The sequence below is a fragment of the Scomber japonicus genome, chromosome 13, assembly GCF_027409825.1.
Source record: "Scomber japonicus isolate fScoJap1 chromosome 13, fScoJap1.pri, whole genome shotgun sequence".
Taxonomy (NCBI): Eukaryota; Metazoa; Chordata; class Actinopteri; order Scombriformes; family Scombridae; genus Scomber; species Scomber japonicus.
Genome location: NC_070590.1, coordinates 12,219,097 through 12,241,751, shown reverse-complemented (window position 1 = coordinate 12,241,751; position 22,655 = coordinate 12,219,097). Strand labels below are relative to the sequence as shown.

At 38.5% G+C, this 22,655-nt stretch overlaps 1 protein-coding gene across 1 annotated transcript in view; it reads left to right on the top strand.

The window, feature by feature from the left end:
- LOC128370991 (rho GTPase-activating protein 26-like) overlaps positions 1-22,655 on the top strand; it is a 95,820-nt gene that overhangs the window by 66,956 nt on the left and 6,209 nt on the right. The window contains exons 17-20 of the mRNA XM_053331181.1: positions 470-575; positions 3,700-3,859; positions 7,475-7,619; positions 8,122-8,302. Coding sequence (XP_053187156.1) covers positions 470-575; positions 3,700-3,859; positions 7,475-7,619; positions 8,122-8,302 — 592 coding nt within the window. The remainder of the gene's footprint in view (positions 1-469; positions 576-3,699; positions 3,860-7,474; positions 7,620-8,121; positions 8,303-22,655) is intronic.

Here is a 22,655-nt window from a genome sequence, read left to right as displayed (position 1 = left end):
TAGGAATGTGGCTCACTTTTGTGTTTTCAGTAGTTTTTGGACAATGATGGAGATCTATAGCACAGGTTCTGGTCTTTTCATGGGATTTGCTGACAATAGTAAAGCTATGAAGATATTTGCCTAATGGATCCACTGAATCTGATTGATATTTGCCTTGCAAAAAAAAAAAAAAAAAAAAAGGAAGCCTACCAAGGTGTTACTTTGCCTGAAGCTATTCTTTTCATTTCTCTACTCATTCTTACAGAGTATGAATCATGTCTACACACCAAGGTCTTGCAGAAGTATGAACACTGACCACTTGTTATATTATGTGTCATCTTTCTAACAGGAAGAGTAAAAGGTTTCTGCTTGTGTATATTTCAGCTGTATACACTTGAGCTATACATGTATGTGTCATTAAAGAAGTCATCAACTATGACATGCTGAAGTCTTTATTCCCTTAACATTCTTCATTTCTGTCTCTGTCCAGAGCTGGACAACCCAGAGGCCAGGGTGACAGAGATCCATGCTCTGGTGCACCGGCTGCCTGAGAAGAACAGACAAATGCTGGAGCTTCTAATCAAACACCTGGCCAAGTAGGTGGATATATCACACACACTGACACAGATGCATACTTGCAGTCCTTATTATTATTATTATTATTGTATCAGCCACTGTATACTCAATAGACAACTTAGTATTTCATTTAAGCAGTTACTATGAAGTATCCTCTACATCCACATTACTGGAAAATTCCTTGAGGAGGATTACGGTTACGTGTAATCTCTTGACCACATGCATTAAGGCAGTGAGTACTGAAAATAGAAACCCTTCCAGCAGCTACCAGTTCAAATCTATTTCCTGACTTATCCCTTGAAGATGAAGGGGTTGAAGAGGGGTTAATGGTCATGAGCAGGTCATTCTGTGGATACCAGGAAGTGTAGGAGTCACTATGGTTGAAGTTCAGTAATGATTACGTAAGAGTGGATTTTAGGTCAAAAGATCTTTAAGTTAAAACTGGACTAAATTTTGTGGAAATATATCTCATACATGTAGTTCATGTCATGTGAATCGCTACACTTAAATGAATGTGTGTATGTCAAGTTTTACATCAAAATAAAAACTGATGCTGTGTTTTGTGCAATTTGTAACAAAGTGTTTTAATAAAGATTTTAACTGTGTTAAGATGTTTTCTGACCTACAAATCACCAGATCAGCGCTTACTCGGACATAATAGGATGCTACTCACCCTTTAAGCTGATTGAAATTCAATGTTTTACTTAAGGACATTTCAGCAGGGCCGATGCTGATGAGCACTCCAGCCGATTAAATTCAAGAAATCTTTTGTAAGACTCCTGCAAAGATCTTATTTTTTTCACAAGAAGAACTTTCTCTGACAATTGTTTTATTCCCTGCTGCTTTGAATCCTACCTGTGCCTCCATGTTTCGAAAGTTTTTATACTGCACAGCAATAAGTAGGCATGGAAATTTGTGAATCAAACAGGTTGTCTGTGTGTGGCTTAGGTAACCACAAGCTGTTACAGCAGCAAAGAAACAGGCCATGACACGGTTGGCTTATGTATAATTATTCCTCTAATGCAGCTGACAGGCATTGTGTTTTCACTGTAAACCCGTATTTAAGCCCTAAGCTTTATCTGGCTTTCTTTAACAGCAGAGACATGATATAATGTATGACAAATGGGACAACAGCCATGTTTATACAACAGGCGGGCGAGTGCAAATGTAAGTATTTTGAGGACGGGCACATCTTTACCTAAGCTTAGTGGATTACACCTGCCGACGGTCATCATCATCATCACTGGCTTATAGGTTGAATGGCTGGATCACACTTCAATCTTACAGTACAGATCAGCTCAGAAGCTTTATCAGAATTAGTTTCCTGAACAATATTGCCAAAGAGACTAACAAGGATGAGCTTAAAGATTCTTCCAACAATAGAAGAAAAACTCAATATAGTAGTAAATGATACCAAATCTATTAAAGATAAAAGCAGAAGGGATAATATGTGAATGGCCTCCTTAATCTTTCTCTGACCATCCGCTTACACTTGGTTGATGACTTTGACCTCTTTCAAATCGATGTTGTAATAGGTTTTGCTCTGGAGCTCACAGACAGTTGATGTTGTGTTTTTCCCAGGCTCCTTGCTGTTTCATTGATAGTCTTTTCTGCAGCTTTTTCATGTGCTACAATAGACCTCTCCAGTTTTCCTCTTGCCCACTCTTTAAGGTGTACCAACAGTGATCTCAAGGTATTGAATGGAGTGTGGTTAAGTGCTGACTCTTTGTTACTTGGAAACTCTGGCTAGATGCTTCGGGTGGCTCCCGTTGAGTTGGCAGAATTCGTCTTGGTCAGACCTAGGATGAAACTCAAACTCAATTAAAGCTGCAAGCAGCGTTGGGCGGGACCTTGCAACCTTGCGCACGTCGGGCCGTGGCGAAGCGGAAAGGTTTCCGTTAGGGGCATTTAGATGTCTTCAGACCCGAGTTTTGGTTTGATCTCTCTACGACATTCCTATCAGGCGTAGTGGCCGTTTTAGTGTTTCTAGGTGGCGCTAGAGAGTTCGACGTTGTTTGTTTTTCCATTTTATCGAATTTTTCGCCAGACCTGATGTGCGTTCCAAATTTGGTTAGTTTTGGAGCAGGTTTAGGGGGTCAAATTAAGGCTCAAAAGCCGGTAGAATAATAAACGACACAAAAATAATAGGGTCCTTGCCTCCAGACTCCTCTGGAGTCCTCGCCCTCTTGCCTTTCGGCTCGGTCCCTAATAAGGAACCTTCAAGCTTCAAAGTGTTTCATACTTTATGACTTCATTACCCTGCTAATTTTGCCACTCTGCAATCAGATTTAATAGTCAATTCCCTAAGTCTGTATATAGTTAATCTTTTCTTTTCCTTTTGGCTTCTTTGGGCCATTGGAACAAGCTATTAACACAGTATTGACATTTAATCAATTCAGGTTAACATATAAATGCAGATTTATTTGGCAACAAACCGAACATTAATGACAACCTGTAACCGTGGCAGTTCAGATATTCAACACATGAACTTGTCATGCTTCTCTCTCCTATTCTTCCTCTCTACCCCAACCGGTTTAGGCAGATGGCCGCCCACTTTGAGTCTGGTTCTGCCTGAGGTTTCTTCCTGTTAAAAGGGAGTTTTTTCTTGCCACTGTCGCCAAGTGCGTGCTCATGTGGGAATGTTGGGTCTCTTTAAAACTAAACTTGAAGAGTACGGTTTAGAACCATCTATGTGTAAAGTGCCTTGAGATGACTTTGTTGTGATTTGGCGCTATACAAATAAAGATTGATTGATTGATTGATTGATAATTGTATATTTACTTTAATTTTGAGTAATTTCTCTGGCCATCTAGATAATGCAAGTCTACTTTTCACTCTGTTTTGTCTCTACTAACTCCTGAGAACAATATCTGGCAGTTCAACTACAAGAGGTTACTAACCCTAACCCTAACCCTGTGAGCACCAGCCATGTTCTGACTTTGTTAGTTTGTTGTGGACAGGCAGCACACAGTGGGTGCACAAAGTTGTTTTTGGCCAAAAACAGGTTTTGGCTGTTTCTGATGATAATTACACAGTTGAGCAATAATCTTCTGTCAGTTTATCACTACAACACTTTTTCACATTATAGTCTTTTCAAAATGTGTCTTTTCATATGGATCAAATGTGATGTCCTTCCCTCAACAGTGTGGCCAGTCACCACCAGCAGAACCTGATGACCATTGCTAATCTGGGTGTGGTTTTTGGTCCGACTCTGCTCCGGCCTCAAGAGGAGACAGTGGCGGCCATCATGGACATCAAGTTTCAGAACATAGTAGTGGAGATCCTCATAGAGCACCATGAGAAGGTAAGGCAGTGAGAGTTAGTCACTTGGTTCAGAATTAAATGCATTCCTTGGCTTTGTTAGGGGAATTAACTTTTGTGCAATTATGCTTTAAAACACACACACAAACACACAGACAGACACACACACTTATTCATTCATAATAAATGTATATACTGTATACACTTCAAAGCCACTTTTCCCTTTAGATCCAAGCAGCTTATTGGCAGACCAAGCTGCTCACAGATGTCACCATAGCAACAGAAAAAATCAGCCTGACTGTATGAGATCCTAGCAATGTGCACACACAGCTTTGCTTGTGCTGTATTTGTCCTCCAGACTTCTTACAGAACAGCTGTCTCTAGTGCAGTGTGCAAAAGAAAAAACAACTGGAGAGTGAATACTGTGAGAAAGCGGCTCCTTTAAGAGATCTCAACACACTCTGTGTGCTATTGATTTTTACTGTACATCTGCAGAATAATGACGCTTTTCTCTCTCCATGTAAGAAGATGATTTGAGTCCCTCTTTCGTACATTTTGCTAATTTTGTTTGATTTCAGACTGAAGCCTGAGTGGTTTATTCTCTTCCCTTGACAGTATAATTTTTTCAGTATAATGAAAATATTTCATTTAGTTGCTAACATTATGGAAATGGTTGAAGGAATCACTTGAGCGTCATAACATGCGCATGTACTGTAATGTTTATCAGTTTCATGTGATGCTGCTTATTATATTGCGTGTTTCTGCAGCCATAACAACACATCCAGTGTGTTTAAAATTGATTCTCCAGCTAAATGTATTTTTTTTATTTTCATTTTTACTTTTTGAGTGCATGTGTGTGGATGTGGAGCTGGTTGAAAAGCAGAAAAAGGTGTTGACAGATCAGTGGATAAGGGGATGATGATGCGTCATTTGGGTTGAAACAGTAGATTAATACAAGCAGAATAGCATCAGGTCTCTTTTAAACCTCATTCTGTATATCACTATGGGAAGTACCTTCTGGCATGACCAACCATCGAAGCTCCAATAACATCACGTATGCCATGAGATAGACCCTTTGTAAGCACCTGTGGCATTGCACCTATTAAAGGAAAACTGGACCCCATGTTAATATTTTTTTTGTGTTAAGTGACAAATGGGGACAACAATTTTTGAAATTGGTCCAGTATTGAGCAAGATTGCTGCATTGCTTTTTCACTATACAGTTCTAGCACTACTCGGCTCAACTCGATTTAACTCGTTTTTTGCTCCATTTGATTTGACCAGGTGGAGGTGTAGATGATATATATCGCACACCCCTATGCTGGGTGTCGTCATTGTATGTGGACGCACAACATCATATCAGCTGCCTGGTGGGGGTTTCACTATGTTCACTATTGTGTCCCTTTTGGAATGGTAGCTATGAGGAAAACAGTGACAATGACTGCTTCGTTGACAGGGTGGGGAGCCATATTCGAGGGGAAGTCAGTAAACAAACCTAAACCCGAAAGCTCCGTCATATTCATATAAACTACCTGGAGCTGTTGGCTGTTTTCCTAGTGCTCAAACATTTCCTACCACTCCTGGGAAAATGTCATGTGTTGGGAAGAACAGACAACATGACAGCTGTGGCTTATATAAACTGGCAAAAGGGGTACATTCACCGTGAAGTTACACAGACTGACCCAGAGTCTGATGTTGTGGAGCAGAACGCCTCTGCGTTTTAAACAGTGGGGTGGATTTATTCTCCAGTGGAAGTCCTCTCTGCCGTGAGTGGAGGCTCAACCCTGGAGTGCTATGCTTGGTGTGGAGAGATTTGGCCAAGCATCCATAGATCTCGTCGCACTGTCTCCTCTATTCTGAAAGAAACAGAGATGTACTGCTAGGAGCTGACGCACTGGCCAGACATGCTACCATTTGTATCCCTCCTACTATCCCTCTGATACTGATCAAAGAAAGAACAGTGACTATCTTTCATTCGGATAGCCTTCTATGAGCCCAGCAGCTTGTGAATGGCAGAGCTGGTGCAGCTCTTTCACAGCCAGCCTTGGCCACTGCTGTTACACTCAGATTTGGTGTCACAGCTGCATGGACACCCACATGTTTCACCCACACTTGAATGGCTGACTTTGAGCTTGGTAAATGAGAGGGTAAATCTGAATGGACCGGGTCGCCTCCTTCTGAGACTATAACAAGTTTTGTGGATTTGAGAGATGGTGTGAGGCTAGAGCCATCATTTTGTTCCCAACTTCTGTCCTGGCTGCAGTGGTTTATTGCTTTCTGCAGGATTTTCTGGACAATGGTAAAGCTTTTTCCACCATTAAGGTCTATTTGGCCACAAATTCAGCATGCCATATGGGTTTTGTTAATGCGCTGGTCAGACAGAAGTCTCTGATAAAGACGTTTATGAAGGGCTGCCTGCGGCCCTACCTTAAATTCTGTCATGTGACTTGCCAACTGTTTTGGAGGTGCTCTCAGGGTTACCTCTGTGCAGTTTCAAAGTTGCTCTCTCTCAAAACTATCCTGATGCTGGCTGTGACATCAGCCAAACAGATAAGTAAATGATATGCCTCTCATCCACCACCTGTTGTGGAAGAGAGTGGGAAGCAGCTTTAATTCCTGTGAGAGCTTTATGCATCTATATGGACAGCACTAAGATATTTAGAAAGACGAACCAGCTCTTTGTGTGCTGGGCCCGCTCTCACAGAGGGAGGGCTCTGACTCGCCAGTGCCTATCCCATTAGGTGGTGGAGACTGTAGTTCTGCAGACTCTACAGGCTCACTCCATCTGAGGTATGGCCACCTCATGGGTCCTTCAGGGGTATTTCTGTAAGGGACATCTGTGGCATTCCCAAACGTTTATTTGATTTTCTCTGGTAACAGAGAACCAGGATATGATATTGAATATGTAGGTTATGTGAAGGAAATATGCTTCAGAATAATGGTTCCAATGCCACAGGTGCTTAGGAAGGGGGACGGGTTGGCTCGTGCAGCTGAAGATGAATTGCCTTTTCCACAACACCCATGGTGTTATTGGAGCCTCCGTGACTGGTTACGCCAGAAGGCGTTTCCCATACTGAGATACCTCACATGTTTATCAGAGAACCGGGAAAACCCTGGTAACCTAAAGTTGGAGAAAAACATCAAAAGTATAGAGACTAATAGTGAGGGGAAGAAGTCTGAGAAACAGCACGCATATTTTTAGTAATGTCATGATCAGTGCTGCAATTCAGAATGAAGCTTGGAATGTGTCCGGTTGTTAATTTTACTTTTCTGTATATGTAATTATTCCCAGTTTAAGACACAGCAGTAAGCAGCTAAGTGGATGCATACAGTATGAGTCTAAGCTGCAATAGTTGCAATTCAGTAGCTCACATATTAGACCATCTCTATTTTCAGAGAGGGACGAAAAGCAAGAAGGCATGAGCTTGGCAAAGAGGTATACAAAAAAATGCTGGTTAGCATAACTTTGAATTGTGTCATGTTGCAAATTGTAGTTGTGTTTCTTACAATGTTGTAATCACTGCCTTGAATGTGATTAGATGCATTACCATTATTGCAGTTACAGTACGCATGGGTCCCTAAATTGTTTGACGGCAGCAAGAATGTTGTGTGCATGTTTGGCTCAATCAAACTCAATGTGTCTGTCTTGTATATGCAGATATTCAGGGACATGCCAAGTTCTGGAGGAGGTTTGACCAACACACAGCTCAACCTGTGCAGGAGGAGAAGCACTGAGAACAAAGCCCCGTCCTGCAGCGAGAGGCCTCTCACACTCTTCCACACACCAACACATTCTCAGAAAGGTGACTTGAATCATAACAAACACAGACTGAAACAGTCAAATGTACAAGCACACAAATGCCTCACCTTGCAAAGAATGTTTTTAACAGCCATCTTAATTAACGGACATACATTTTTCGAGAAGGTTTGGCACAAAGGCCATTTTGTGGTCATTTGAGCTGATCGTAAACTTGTATGCTCTGTGATACAGTTTATTTATTGATATATTGAGTTTTAATTTTCCATTTAATTTCCCCTTTTTTCATTTTAGTTGACTCTTACCTCTATATGTGTAGTGTACAGTGGTGAACAGATGTTTTAGAAGTGGAGAAGGCTTAAAAAGACACAAATCTCAGGCATTTGAATTATATACATTCAAATAATGGGGACTAGGCCAGGTGTTATATGCCTTTAGCAGCACATCAGTATAAGTAGCTCCTAGCAATAGGAAGGGAGTGTTGTTGTTTTTTTGTAATGATAATGCAGAGTCATCATTCTTCTCTAAATCATTTTTGATTCATGTAGGTGAGAAGAGGAACAGTGTTGTTAACACCACAGTTGCTGAGCTCCAGCAGCCTGTCTCCAATATAGCCAACTGTAACAGCAGCAGCAGTAGCAGCAGTGGCAGCCAAGGTCGAACACCAAGACACAGCCTGACCAGCAATGATGGAGAGCAGGACACCCGGCAGATCCGGCCCAGCTCACTGTAAGTGTGACAGAGCAGTTATCTGAATATAAAGCTGATGTTAATCTTTTCGTAATTCCATAAACATGATTGTTGTACAGTTTTATGTTAAAGATCTAAGAGTCAAACAATATTTGACATGAATGATATAAAAGTAAGCAATGAAACGAAACAGTAACTTTAAAATTATTCCTTGCTGTCCAGATTCAGCAGATTTGAATCATTTTTGTTTATTTGAGAGATAATCAGCATGTGATTTCATGTTTTTCACATTTTCCTGTTATTTCCTGCTACCAGAAACATTTGAGCTTCCCTCTTATACCATGAGCTACAGTTAAAAGTATATTTTTGTGGCAGGAAACAAAAACCCTTCAGATATTTTGAGACATAAAATCCATTAGAACATTTTCGATCAGGCTCCTTTTAAAAATCTCGTTATATGTTCTGAATGAAAAACTTTTTTAGTTGTAGTATGTAGCTGGAGGTGTTTTTATAGAAACAACATCAAAACAGATGCAAGTGTGACAAAGTAAACGAGACCATGGAGAAATAATATTAAGGAAAACAAGATGAACAAAAGTGAATAAAAGCAGCTGCTTTACAGTTTAACAGATGTTTGTGAGTGAGGGGTGAGGGTGTGGACCCATTTCTACATAAAAGAGACATATATGCAAACATGTGCAAACATTGACTTCAAATGTACACACAAACACACAGGTTCAAGTATGTGCACACACATATTTGTCATGCATGCAGAAATTCAGAGACACAGGAATGCATGAGCATATAAACACACAGCTAAGAGCTTAGAGAAGTAGTCTTGTGATGAGAAGGTTGTCAGTTTAAATCCCAAAAGCATCTGGGAAACATTTGCAGCAAGGAACTGACTAACAATAGAAGACTCTGTCTACTTCCCTTTAATAAGGGAAATTTAAAATAAAAGCAAAAGTCCCTTTCACACACATACATAAATATATCATATAGCAGTTACATAGTTAATCACATAAGTTTTGAATACAATCAAACTATAAGAGGTACCCGGCATGTATATTTTATTTAGTTTCTTGGACTGGCTCAGTGTTTGACCAGCTGTTTACACAAATCAAACCAAAGACCAACTTAAACAAAAATATTTTTACAGGTTAGAGCAAGCCCATGTCCATGTGAGAAGTGCAATATATCTTTACATAAGCGATGGGCACACCCATCCTGAGTTTATTAATAGGTGTAAGCACACACACCTTCATATGGAATTCACAGCAATATGTGGCTGAGCGTATAATGTACACATGTGTATACAAAGTGTCTTCATGAGGTGTTGACATAGAACTTATGAGGCCGGGAGAAGATTCACACTACCAATCATCTCATACTTTCAGAGTGACAGACCTACAAATGCAGCCAGTCACCAAGGCGATTGCACGTCACCACTGATTACTTTTGACTTTCTGTCTTCTCACTGCCACCATGAGTCCTTCTCCTTTATTGTCACACTTCCTTCATCTTCATTTGTTTAATCTCTCACTCATGGATAGCTGTTACATTCAAGCTTTTCTTTGTATATTTATTCAACTCATGGTGTGAATTCTGTGTCACTGTTATTTACACAAATTACATAAATGAGATTAGTCTCTGGGAGCAGTGCTCAGTCACTGATGAGGACATCAAGTCTGACTGATGTGATTAATTAAAGCCACATGTTTGAACATGCACCACACTTGTAGCTCTCTCTTTCTTGCATTTACAGCAGTAGCCAGTGTAGATATTCACCGTCATACCTTTATTCTAATCCTGAGTTAGTGCTACAGTAGAGCATCATTTATATGTGCCTTGTAAGGTTTCCTTGAGTGCTTTGAAAGGCGCCTTTAAATAAAATGCATTATTATTATTATTATTATTATTATTGTTATTATAATAACTACATAAGGTGACATATGAAAACATATCTCACTATTATTTCTGACTTCTTTCTTTACTCAGTGTTCTAGAAAAACCACAGTGGATTATTTTCAAATAATACTCACATTTTGCTGAACTATTCCTTCTAAAATGAGACTAACCTACAGTGAACATATAGTAATAAAACCTCCAGTAAACACTTGATAGTTCTCCTGATTTTGATGTATGTTGTTGTTCCTGTAGAGAAACATGTCTTGAGCTTGATTGCACTTTAGTTCAGTCCTACAGTAATTGCAAAAGCCATTTAAATAAATGTACAGAACACTATGACCTTAGACTTTAGATAATGAGATTTGGAAACCTGAAATGAAAGCATACATTCAATTATAATAATTATACCTTTCAATTGTATGCTGCGAAGGCTTGATGATAATTTCTCAAAATGGAAGATAACAGCTGTATGTGAGCAGTTGTTCTGTTAATACACATACAGCAGCTGCAGAGAGGAACAGTTGCCTAGTCTTGCATCATAACAGCTGAAATTAAATAAGTCACATTTAACAGCTCCCATCTCTGCTGTTATGTTGTATTACAGCTGCCAGAAAAGTAAAGAAAAAACTTCCTAAAAACACCTTGACAAGCAGTTTTGTCCTTTTAAATGTTACAAAAACAGGTGAAGAGGTTCACGTAATTATGGTTGACAAAGTGCAAAGCCTGAAGTTGATGTAGGTAAAGGACATACTTTAAACACCAGGTACTGTATAAATGTAATCCAGTTTTTATTGTATTAATTAAATAGGATATGTCATGCTGTTATTTTACAATTGAATTAAATGTCTTAAATGTCTTAAATAAGATGCAATCTGTAACTGCCTGCCGTTCATACAAGAAAGGGGGAGCAAAATATACTTTGACAAGAAAATAAAAAAGAACAGAAACCAAGGGCCTGAAAGCAAGAAATCAGCACAGAGAGCAAAAACCATGACACAAGTGATTTCAGATAGGCTTTCTATGGTGAGTCACACTGAAGAGACATTTAATGACAGAAGTAAGCATCCTGCCGGTCATCATAGGGCACCTAATGGTGCACAAAATAATATGTTCATAAGCTTCTATCCTTATTTTCTGCCTGTTTTCCTCTTAGGGTTATGTCTGTGGATTAGGGTGCTATGTGTGATTAAGGTAAAAATAGATTTCCCTTCATTACATCTTCCCCAGACAATTTTGCTGTTAGCAGCTAGCCTCCAAGAAATAAACCCTTATGCTCTTTGCATTTGGCTTTTGGCTGGATCTTATTTTCATGTGTGGAAACTCGACCAGCTCCGTGTGCACATTTTGATTTAGGTTTGAAGACTGAGCTGTTGAGAGCAATTTTCAGCTAGTGTATTTCCAAAGCTAGTGTCAGTGAAATGTGAATCTATAAAGAGCTGCCAAGATTAAGACAGGTATGTTGAGATTCTCTAGATGCCGCCTGGTTAACCGTTTGAAAGCAACAGTTCACATTGTTGGTAATGTATGTGTGTCATCTTACTCTGAGTTAAATAAAAAAAATAATGATCTATAATAACCATGTTTTCATACAATGATACATCTAGATTATCTTGACATACAGATTGTAATAGTTATTAAATAAATGTAACTCAACAGATAGGAAACATATCTCAGATTGCCCCAAGTACACACAGTATTTGCATGAATGTGCCACATATTTGCATAAATGTGCCACAACATTTTCATATGAATGAATATGTGTTTTGCAACTTAAAGCCATGTAAACATGAAAGTCTGCCACTGGCTGACTGAGTGAGTGAGCGATAAATTACACCACTGGTCGGCTGTAACTTAATCAGTTGCCTTGGATGAGTGTTGCCAATTCCTCTATCTGTTGTTTAGGTTCAAAAGCCCTCTCGTGTTTGATATGCATATTCTTACTCCTTGCTTGTTTTCTGATTGAGTAATGGCTGTAATAAAACATTTACATATGCTTCAGAATAAGTTAGGTTTTTCCTTATGAAAAAAAAATCATTCGGCAAAAATGCTTGACATTACATTAAGAACTGCCAATTAAAGTTACCTACTGTACATTTACTGGAAAAAACATGGTTGATATCTCAGCATTATTCTGAGAAAAAGTCAATGAGAAAATATAGTTGCAATGATGCTAATAAAATGTTCCTGATATGGACGACAACAGGAGATAATACTTTTCTGTTCTGTTGGGACATAAAAATAGGAAGTCAGATGAGAATCATTCAAACCAATATTTTGTTTCTGTTGAGTGGTCATTTTGTCCTTGAAACCTGAAACTAAAGGATGAATGCATGAATCAATGATAGAGGACAGGATCATTTCACATTTTTTGTGAATTTGATGATATATGGCTCTTTGAATTGCTGAACATTATGTAACCTTGGTGCAGGAAGGGGGGTGCTGCCGGGGCTGCAGCCCCCCTCATATGGTTTGATGTATGTGGCTCTGATGCATGCACATAGCAATATTTTGGTCCACAATTCAGTTATTGCTCCATGTTAGACCCTGGAGAACTAAAATAGTCTATTTCAGACATCAGTGTTCAACAAATCTCAGGAATCTGATCAACCTACTAAAGTCAGTCATGGTTTCACCATGTATAACTCTATAATAGCCCTAAAACTACACAGATGCATTGTGGGAAACAGTGCTAACAAAAGCAATACATATGAATAAATATGAAGGTGATGGGTCAAACATCACATTGCTATGATTGTAACACGCTGGTTGACCTAGCAACAGAATGTCGCTGTTGCCACTGGTCGTAGAAATCAACCCCTATCAACCCTCTCATTTCTCCTCTCACCAGAACATTGTGCTTAGATGGGTAATTTAGAGCACACAACTAGAGTCACCCGAGATTTCCACCAGGTCTGTCAGTGGCATTTGCTCTGTCCTCTGCCCGGTGTCAACTCACACGGCAGCGGAGCTCTGGGAGAGAAATCTGCCTTTTAAAATGAAGTTGCATTATCAATACAGTAATTGCAGCAGCTCAATAAAATCCGAACGAGTGCCTTTAGGCTACCATAATTACTGTAGTTGCAACACAACTAAAAGGCCCGATTTTGTTAACTTGCTCAAATTTAGTTGATTTGGTGATTTTATTTTATTTTTGTGCTTATACCATGTGTCAGTAGGCTATGTAGCTAGATGGTTCTTTATCTGTCTGTTTTATTCATGTTTGTTGCTGAAATACAATTGGGAGGCTGCACCAGTTGTTTTATTTTGAAAGACAGAAGTTTTATTATGCTGATTCTGTGTCTGACTTCCTGTCTGGTGCAATCTGCTCTGTTGATCTTGATGTGATTTAGAAACGGCGCCGTCAAAAATAGAAATGCTGAGAGGGCATAAGGCAGCGGAGCTTTGGCAGCTAAAATGTGAAATACACTTCAGACCCTCAAAAAATGGATGAAACTGACCCCCCCCCCCCCCCCCCCTACTGAAAACATCTTCCAGCATGCCTGTATGTAACTTTTTCCTTTTTAAATTTACCAATGAATTTGCATGGTAAGAGAAAATATTTTTTGGAGCTTTGAAAGCTGTATCTGACCCAAAGACCCAAATGTACTCGCAGGTCATGAGGTGATCAAGACTTGCTGGTCAAGAATGATTGGAAATAGATTGAACCTCATGTTCAAGTGCTTTGAAGATATGCCTGCACTCACAAGCACATCAAAAATGAGATTTTGTTTGACAAAAAAAAAAGATTCTTCTGTTTGTCAAAAAAATCACATAACATCAATAAATAACAATTAGAAGATCAAGCTTAAACAACAACAGTTCAGCAGGTTTACATTCTATTGTGAGTTTAAATGAGATCAGGAGCCTCCTTTGACCATTTGGCTCATTAGAAACTAATTCAGCAAGTCTCTTTATAAAGCTGGAGAACAAAAAACATTGCATTCAATTAAATTATACAGTGGAAACTCTGTAAAAGTTGATAGGTAGATAAATAGATAGATAGATAGATAGATAGATAGATAGATAGATAGATAGATAGATAGATGTTCCAGCACTGTTACTTTTTTTTTTTTTTAACATATGAAGATTAGTTACTTGAGAGCAGCTGTATAATGTTTTCATAGGCTCTGGAGAGAGCTCTCCAAAGGGTTAAAAAAAATAACCCTCATGATGTTATATGTGATCGTGACATCATCAAGGTTATCTCAGCTTGAAAGTTTTTAACCATGGATGTATTATCAAGAGCTGACAAGAGATCAGACAAAATAATTCACCCATTCAGTCTGAGGAGAATTACTCAGTTGGCAAATATGCCAAAATAAGTTTCTAGCTTCTGGGTTTGCTTCTGCATCATGCGGCCCACTGAATATGCGCAGTAGTTTCCTCCCCTGGCCCCGCCTGCGAGTCCCTGCTTGACCCATAAACTTTACATTGTGATGATGTCACTGATTTTTAAATTGCTTTTCTTTGCTCAAGGAAAGTTTTTGGATCAAAAATTCATAATAGAAAAAGTCATAATTGACCTTGTTTGCAGTTTGAAGTGTCCTGACAGCAGTTTTACTCTTTTACATGGTGGTCTATGGGGAAAATGCTTTTTAGGCTGCAGGGGTATTTTTGAGTGTAATTCTTCAAGTGACCACTGGGGAAAATTGGCTGTGAGGCTGAGCGGTGGAGCCCTGTCCAGCTTTTTTAATACACCCATGATTTTAACAGAAACTGGAGGTTTTGAATCTTAAAGACATGGGCGTAACCAGGCGGCTAGGGAGGGTTTAACCCAAGGAAACTATAAAAGAAAGAATGGTCATTACGTCATAATACCAACATTTTAATGATCTCCTTGGTGCCAAACTTTGGTGCCAGTTCTATAGAAGCCTATAGGAGATGCATGGAGAAGCACTCTAAAAACTATTCATGTCTTTAACTTTGATGAAGAAATGCCTCCACCAAATAAAAGCAAAGTTAATAGAATACTAACTGATTTTTACTGTCATAATACTAACCATGGTGAATAAAAAAAAGAAAAATTGAAGCATCCCTTGAAAGTATTGAGTTTAGGTTAAAAATGCTGATACCAAAATCAGAATTCCTTATTCCTTTTCTCTTTATCTTATTTTGATCAAAAGGTTGCTTCACAGTGATTGAAAAATAATTGTTATCACCTCTATATTCAAAGAAATATCACAGACTATTAACCAACCCTTAGCTATAAAACCGCAACAGCATAAGTTTCATGGCTATCCCTAACCCTTTTAACAACACACTTGATCATCAGAAAATAATGCATCGCAATTACAAATGAAGCAATCTCTCCTGTGATAAAATCAACACCTGGGCTGTAATTCCAACACTTTAACTAGTCTGTTACCAACCTCAATCATATATGCATCAGAAGCTCCAGTCTCTTATAAATATAGCGTAACATTAATGCAACTTGCATGCAAAAAAAAAATTGAATTAACATACAAGTCATACAAAATGTAGCTTGAAAACACATGAAATATTAGCTAAATAACAACACACCAAAATAATGGTGTCTGTCACCAAGATTGATTACCTGTGAAACTGAGAGTGGGGAGAAGGAGTGGTCAGCCCTTTCACTACTATGCTAACTAGGCCAAGAGCTTTAAAGTGTGGCACCAATGTGCGTTCACATGCTACACAGTGATGCAGTGACCCTTCTCTCTTTCATAGTTTCATTTGTTCAAACAAGGAATGCTATTAAGTTGCATATTGCATTATACTGTAGGTAGTGTAGTATCTGGTGTTTTTAGAATTTGGATCACACTAGTCTCTACAGGATATATTTCTCCTGCTTCAATTTTGACCATTCTTTTTCAATAATTAAAAAAATGGCCAATAATAATTTGTTGGATTACCGTTTTAAATCCCAGGATCTGATTTATTAATGCACATAAAATGCCTCCATTTTGAAACTATCAGTGAAAAAAGTCTGTCTTGCTATACTGTCTCAGATCCTAGTCCAGACCGTGTTTTCTCAGTCTCCCAGAGCCAAACATCATGATTTTCCTAGAAAAGCCAGCCTCTGTTCTCATCACAGAGGAGAAAGAGGTATAAAGGTCAGAGGTTAAGAACTGGGCCTTCAAAGACCCCACATTCCCCAGAAGCGGATGTTATTTTCAGGTTTGGGACCTTGACTACTGCTCAGGGTTTTTTGTGGTGCCCTTTTTTTAAATAGTTTGCTCTCAGTTAAAACATTCCTGGAGGTCTCTTAACACTTCTTTCACAATGTATCTCTTAAATAGTCTCTAAGCACACCCCCATTATTCTTTCTAGTAGTAATAAAAAGGAGGACAAAAAAATAGAGAATGGATTTGGATTGGAAAATGGGGCCAATGCACAAATATAAATCTAGTTAGCAGAAGTCTGACCTCTTAGCCTGTAATACATGACACATCAGCATATATGCTTAATCTGACCGGCCTCGATCTTGAACGTGATGTAGGCTACCAAGATAAAAGTGTAAATCGCAAAATGTCTTCTTCTCTTTTGTTTGTCTCTTGGGGTAAGACAGTGCGGTTTTATTCTTTCTTTCTCTCACTTTTTCTCGGAAAAAGAAAAGTGAAGAACATGACAGATGACAGAGATTAGAGATAAAGAGTAAGACGGTAGTCATAAAACAGAATTACCCCCACTGAAAAAAAAAAAAATCCACACACACACCATGGGGGAGGAGATGAAAAAAAAACTCCATTGTGACTGGAATGTTTTCTAGGAAACCCGTCAAAGAAATATTTCCTCCACACATCACAACACCCACTTACACACACTCATATGTATTGTCAGTCGTCAGGTTACATATGTCCACTCTTCATTTACTGATCAGCTGCTTCTTGATATTTTTTTCTGTCATTATATTTCGTTTTACTTAATTTACTTGGTACACTGACTCAGGGATTCCACTTAAGCTTGAAAATTGGTTTTAAAACCACAACCATGATAACACTGAATATTTTTAATTTTGCCAGAGGTGTTAAGATCACAGTTCTGAGTTTACTTCCTCTGTTAAACCTTCTGTTCTCAGTCTTATTCAGCGGTTTGCCCTACCCCGTCAATGCAAATGTCATTCATCAGTTATGAGTTCCTGTAATGTTAACCACAATCTCAAACTGCACAGTCATGAGTGGGGCTGTGTTGGAACAGTTGGAAAGCAGTCAGTAATTAAGGAAATGAATCAACAAGTGAGTAAGCGTCATTATGCCAACTGAATGATTTAAAACAGCTGCGATTGTGTAATTGAGTGTCAATACTTCATAATGGCATTAAAGCATTATAAATTAATTTGATCATTTGTATGACAAGCACATTTTGCTCTCATTGTAGAAAACAGAAATAATGTTTAGCTCAGTGACGCTTGGGTGACAACAGCAGTAAACAAAATTTATGATGCTCATTATTGAAATATTTCTATTTCTGCTTTCTGCACCCTTGTGTTGACTCCAAACTGGATATTTGCAGGTCATGTTGGTCATGCTGATTTATTTCACAAACATTCCTACGTACATTCCTACTTGAGAGATCTTCCAAAGGTTGTAATCCTAAACCACATTTGTCAGATTAAAAAGACATGTCATAATGTCACACTGGTCAAGACGAAGAAAATAATTGTGTGGGGTTGCAGCAGCAGTTAATAATTCAACATTTTTTAAAAATGTTTTTTGTATGAGCAGACACAGTAAATACAAACATGTCTGTCATATTGGTGGCAAACAGCAGAGATTGTTGTACATTTAGTTTGTTTGTCATTGGCTACATGCATTCTCTATAAATCTTACATATGTACTTTCAGATATGCCATTCATTTTTAATGAGATGGAAGCATGTGTGTTAGCGCGGGTGTTTGTGTGGCAGTGATAGTGTGTTGTAATGCAGTGAACTGATGGCCTGTCAGAAGGAGGGGGAAAAACAAGCGATCAGTTTAATTAGATCAGCTGTCAGATGTGGTAAGCAGGATATGGGAAGACTACATTCACCTAAAACAAGTTTGTTAACTTTGTACCCTGTGAAATGCAATATATCCATATCTTGTAATCTTCAGTTTGTGCAGTCAGCAAATGTAATTCCAGAGAAACAGGAAAAATCTGTCTTTCCAAAGTATAAGAAAGAAAACAGTTGATTTATACAGTCAGTCAAAAGATCTTGATTGTCAGCTGTTGGAGAAATACAGCTCTGCTGAAACGAGGGAGTGAAATGGGTTTGAATGAGTTAGATAGGATGCAGAGAAACTGGCACAGGGAAGCAGATGAGAAGGAGCAATGACAAGCAATGAGTGACAAATGGAGAGAGAAAGTGGATTGTTGAGACAATCACTCAAACTGACAGTTTGATAAGTAAATAAGGCACACAGCCACAACTTTTTGCTGTCTTTTTATTCCAGTAAGGTTACAAACAGAGACTTATAATGACAAAGCTATACTGGTAAACTCTCTTGAATAAACTCAGTTATTTCTACTGCAGCTCATGTACCAATATTGAATGGTTCTGCCCTGGATCAATCACAGCTCTAACCACTTAACAGTTAGATCACTGAATAATTGTTTTGGTATTTTTTAAGCAAAAATACCAACAAAAAAAAACCTTTTTGCAGTTTCTCAGTTGAAGATCTTTTCAGTATCATACATGACAGTAAACTGAATATATGAATATTTTGCGACTGTTGATCTAATATTTTGACAACACAAGATATTAGATGACTTTGGGCTCAAAGAAATGTTAATGACTATTTTTCACTATTAATCAATAATGAAAATAGTTGCTAGTTACAGCCCTATATAGAAGTAGTTTGTTGAGAAATTCAAAGCAAAAACTATTAATTTTAGTCAGTTTATAAAGTTGAGAAGTTCACAAACTTGCTAAAACATTCTTCATCTTGGAGCTGGCCAGAATTGATTATGTGATATGATCGAAAGCTCCAGAGCAGCTACAGTGTTTTAACCACTTCCATTGCAATTTAACATTTAATAGTCTTTCCACAGAATCCTCTTGTATCAAATCATTTTTAATAACTTTTGAAATCATTTAACTGGACTACATGCCTTTAGGCAAAAATGTCTTTGACATCTAGTCAAGACATTCAAAAATGTCTTCACTAAGCCCTCATAGTACTGTCTGATTTAAGCAAGTCATTTCATCAGCATTAAATTCAGTGCCACGTCTCAATACAACATAGGACTTTTATGCTAACTTTAGCCCCTCACAAATTGATCACCTTGTTGATAGTGCTTCAGGCTCACTGTGAAACACACTCAACTCTATTGCCCCTTAAAAAGGAGGTGTTAAAACAACAGAGGTTAGCTCAAGGGTATAACTCTTGTCCTCTACCTCTCTATCTGTTCTAAGTCTTAGTACTGTGTTTGACACTGTTGACCAACACATCCTATTACAGAGACTGGAACATTTAATTGGCATTAAAGGAACCACACTAAGCTGGTCCAAGCCCTATTCATCAGATCCATTTGAGTTTGCACACGTTTACCACAAATCCCCCATCAATGCAGCATGAAAGTTGGACGCACAAGGCTCTTGGCTTGGATCAATACTATTCACTTTCCTTCTTGAAGGTAATATTATTAGGAAACACACCATAAACTTTCATTATTATGCAGATGATACTCGTTTATATTTATCAATGAAGCCAGAAGAAACCAACCCGTTAATTAAACTTCAAGTATAAGGTTATTGTGCTTGGGCCTAAAGTCGTCAGAAACACACTGAATTGAAGGACTGCCTTTTTTCACCTATGTAACAGAACAATCAGGCACATTTTGATGATTGCAATTCATTATTATCAGGCTGCATCAACAAGCCTCTAAAGACTCTAAAAACTCTACATCTGGCCCAGAATGCAGCTGCATGAGTTGTTCCAAAAAAATAGAAAAATATATTGTGCTACTCCCATTTAGCTTCTCTGCACTGGCTCTCTGTAAAATCCAGAATAGAATTTAAAATCCTGCTGCTCGCCTCCAAAGCCCGTAATGGTCAGGCACCATTATATCTTAACAACCTTATAGTACCCTATTACACCATTATAACATTGTACTCCCAGTATGCAAGTTTACTTGTGGTTCCGAGAGTCTCTGAAAGTAGAATGGGTGCCAGGGCCTTCAGTTATGAGACTCCTCTCCCGTGGAACCACCTTCTAGCCTCGGTCTAGCAGGCAGACATCCTCTCTACATGTAAGAGTAGGCTTAAAGCTTTCCTTTTTGATTGAACTTATAGTTAGGGGCGGCTGAGGCTTGCCTTTGACCAGCCCCGAGTTATGCTGCTATAGGCCTAGACTGCTGTGCTTTGTAGTTTTTTTGCTTTCTCATCTTCTTGGTATTTCTGCCTCCGGAGCTGTAGAATCTGGATCTGTGGTTGTGGGCTGCGTGTTGCCCTTGTAGTCCTTCTTGACACGCAATATTTCAATTACTATTGTTATTATTAGTCATAATTGTATTATTACTATTGTTGTTATTATTATTATTGTTGTTGCTGTGCATGGCTGCCTGCCTAGAACTCAGTTCTGCTCAAAGTTTCTTCACGTTTTACGGTAGTTTTTTCTTGCCGCTGTCGCCAAGTGCGTGCTCATGGAGGGAATGCTGAGTCTCTGTAACTCAGAGAGTACCGTCTAGACCATCTCTATAAGATGATAAGTGCTCTGAGATTACTTCTGTAGTTATTTGGAGCTATATAAATAAAATTGGCTTGACATAACTTGGCAACATGTGACTCCACTTTAGAGTTAAAGCCAATATTATCTGGAGCTGTCTTTGTGGTATTGAAGGAGTGGCAGTATTAATTGTGGTTATTGAAGTGAATCATGCATTTGTTTTTGAAGAGAGAAAGACCATGATTATCCCAAATCTCGCCTTAGGGTATAGGAGTGTCACTATAGCAACCACACTTCACATCATCAAAAAAGGAGAAGTCTATTTAAAAAAAGTTAGCCCTGCTATGAATGAGTTGATGTTACAGTATGTGCACATTGTTAGTTAAGAGAAAAAAGCACTAATGCCCTCACTCACCTATACGCTGTAAAAACAGTGAATGGCAATTGTAGATGGGACATCGGTCTAAAATCTCCAATATGTGTTCAACTGGGTTGAGATCTGGTGACTGTGAAGGCCACAGTACCTGATTCATTCATTTTTATACTCATCAAACCATTCAGTGACCACCTGGGCCCTGTGGATGGGGGCATTGTCATCCACTCCTATTAGGACAGAAAAGTTTCATATACTAGTTTCATTATAGTATAAAGGTGATTGATCACTTAAAACTATTTTGTATTGATTTATAGTGACCCTTCCCTCTAATTGGACAGGTGGACCCAAACCAAAATGTTCCCCATAGCATAACAAAGCCATGGGATCCCCGTACTGTAGGGGTCAAGCATTCAGACCTGTAACGGTTTCTCCTTTGATTTGTCACATTTTTATAAGCATCCTTACATCAAACAGAAATATTCTAAACATCTCCTCCATCAAGATGTACTCAAAATTTGACATGTTGGTATCTTTGGACCCTTTTAAAAATTGAATTTTAAGATGATTAAAAGATTGAAACAAGTTGAAACTCAATCCATGTGGAGCAGAATTAAGGCAAAATAATGCATAATTAAAAGAGGCAATCAAAGTCCCACTTCTTTTTAGCTATTCTCATAGCTGCTGGAAACATGCACAATTTAAAAAAAGTATTTCACATTATTCAAAAGCTGATTTGAATAAGTTTGACCATGCTGGAAATGTTGACACATGTAACTTTCTGTCAGTAATTTGTGCCATAAAGTGTGCTTATAGCACACTTTATGGCACAGTGAGGTGTGGTTACATGGGTGTGTTTTTATGCCATACCTTCACTTGCATAAACCCGTCTTTGAATAGAACCTCAGCACTATTAGCTTCAATAGTACCATTTAGCTCAATTCTTGCAACAACCTGTCAGTGATTATAGTGGCAGTCTAAATGTGCTTCAAGTGTATTTCAAATTGAATAGACAGTCGCTGACAGTGGGATCTTTATTGATTACACATCTTTAACCCCCTTGGTGAAAGATTCAGAAGAAAAGGCTCAAGAGGCAGTTTAGAAGCATTTAGACAAAAGAGACAATTTGTCTTTGCCATTCAGTATATGAACAGGAAGGCCTGCAGACAAGATTTCTATTATTTGTGTAAATCACTCATATTAGAGGCTAGTAATATCAGAAACGTGGCTGCACGTAATTTACTATATTGAATTTTAAGTGACATCCTGCTTGTATAATATGGCCTTTTAAGGTTTACTCAGTATTGTTTCGGTTCATGTGGGGCAGAAGAGGCAGAATCAGCAAAAAATCTCAGTCATATATAATGCACAAAACCCTGGCTGAGTTTTGTCAGCACTGCAACATGAATGTAAAGTGGTGGGCGTCCTGTTTCCTCTGCTGGCCTTGTTTATGACAGATTATTCTGCAATGGCTGTGTATTAGTGTACGTACGTGTTAATCA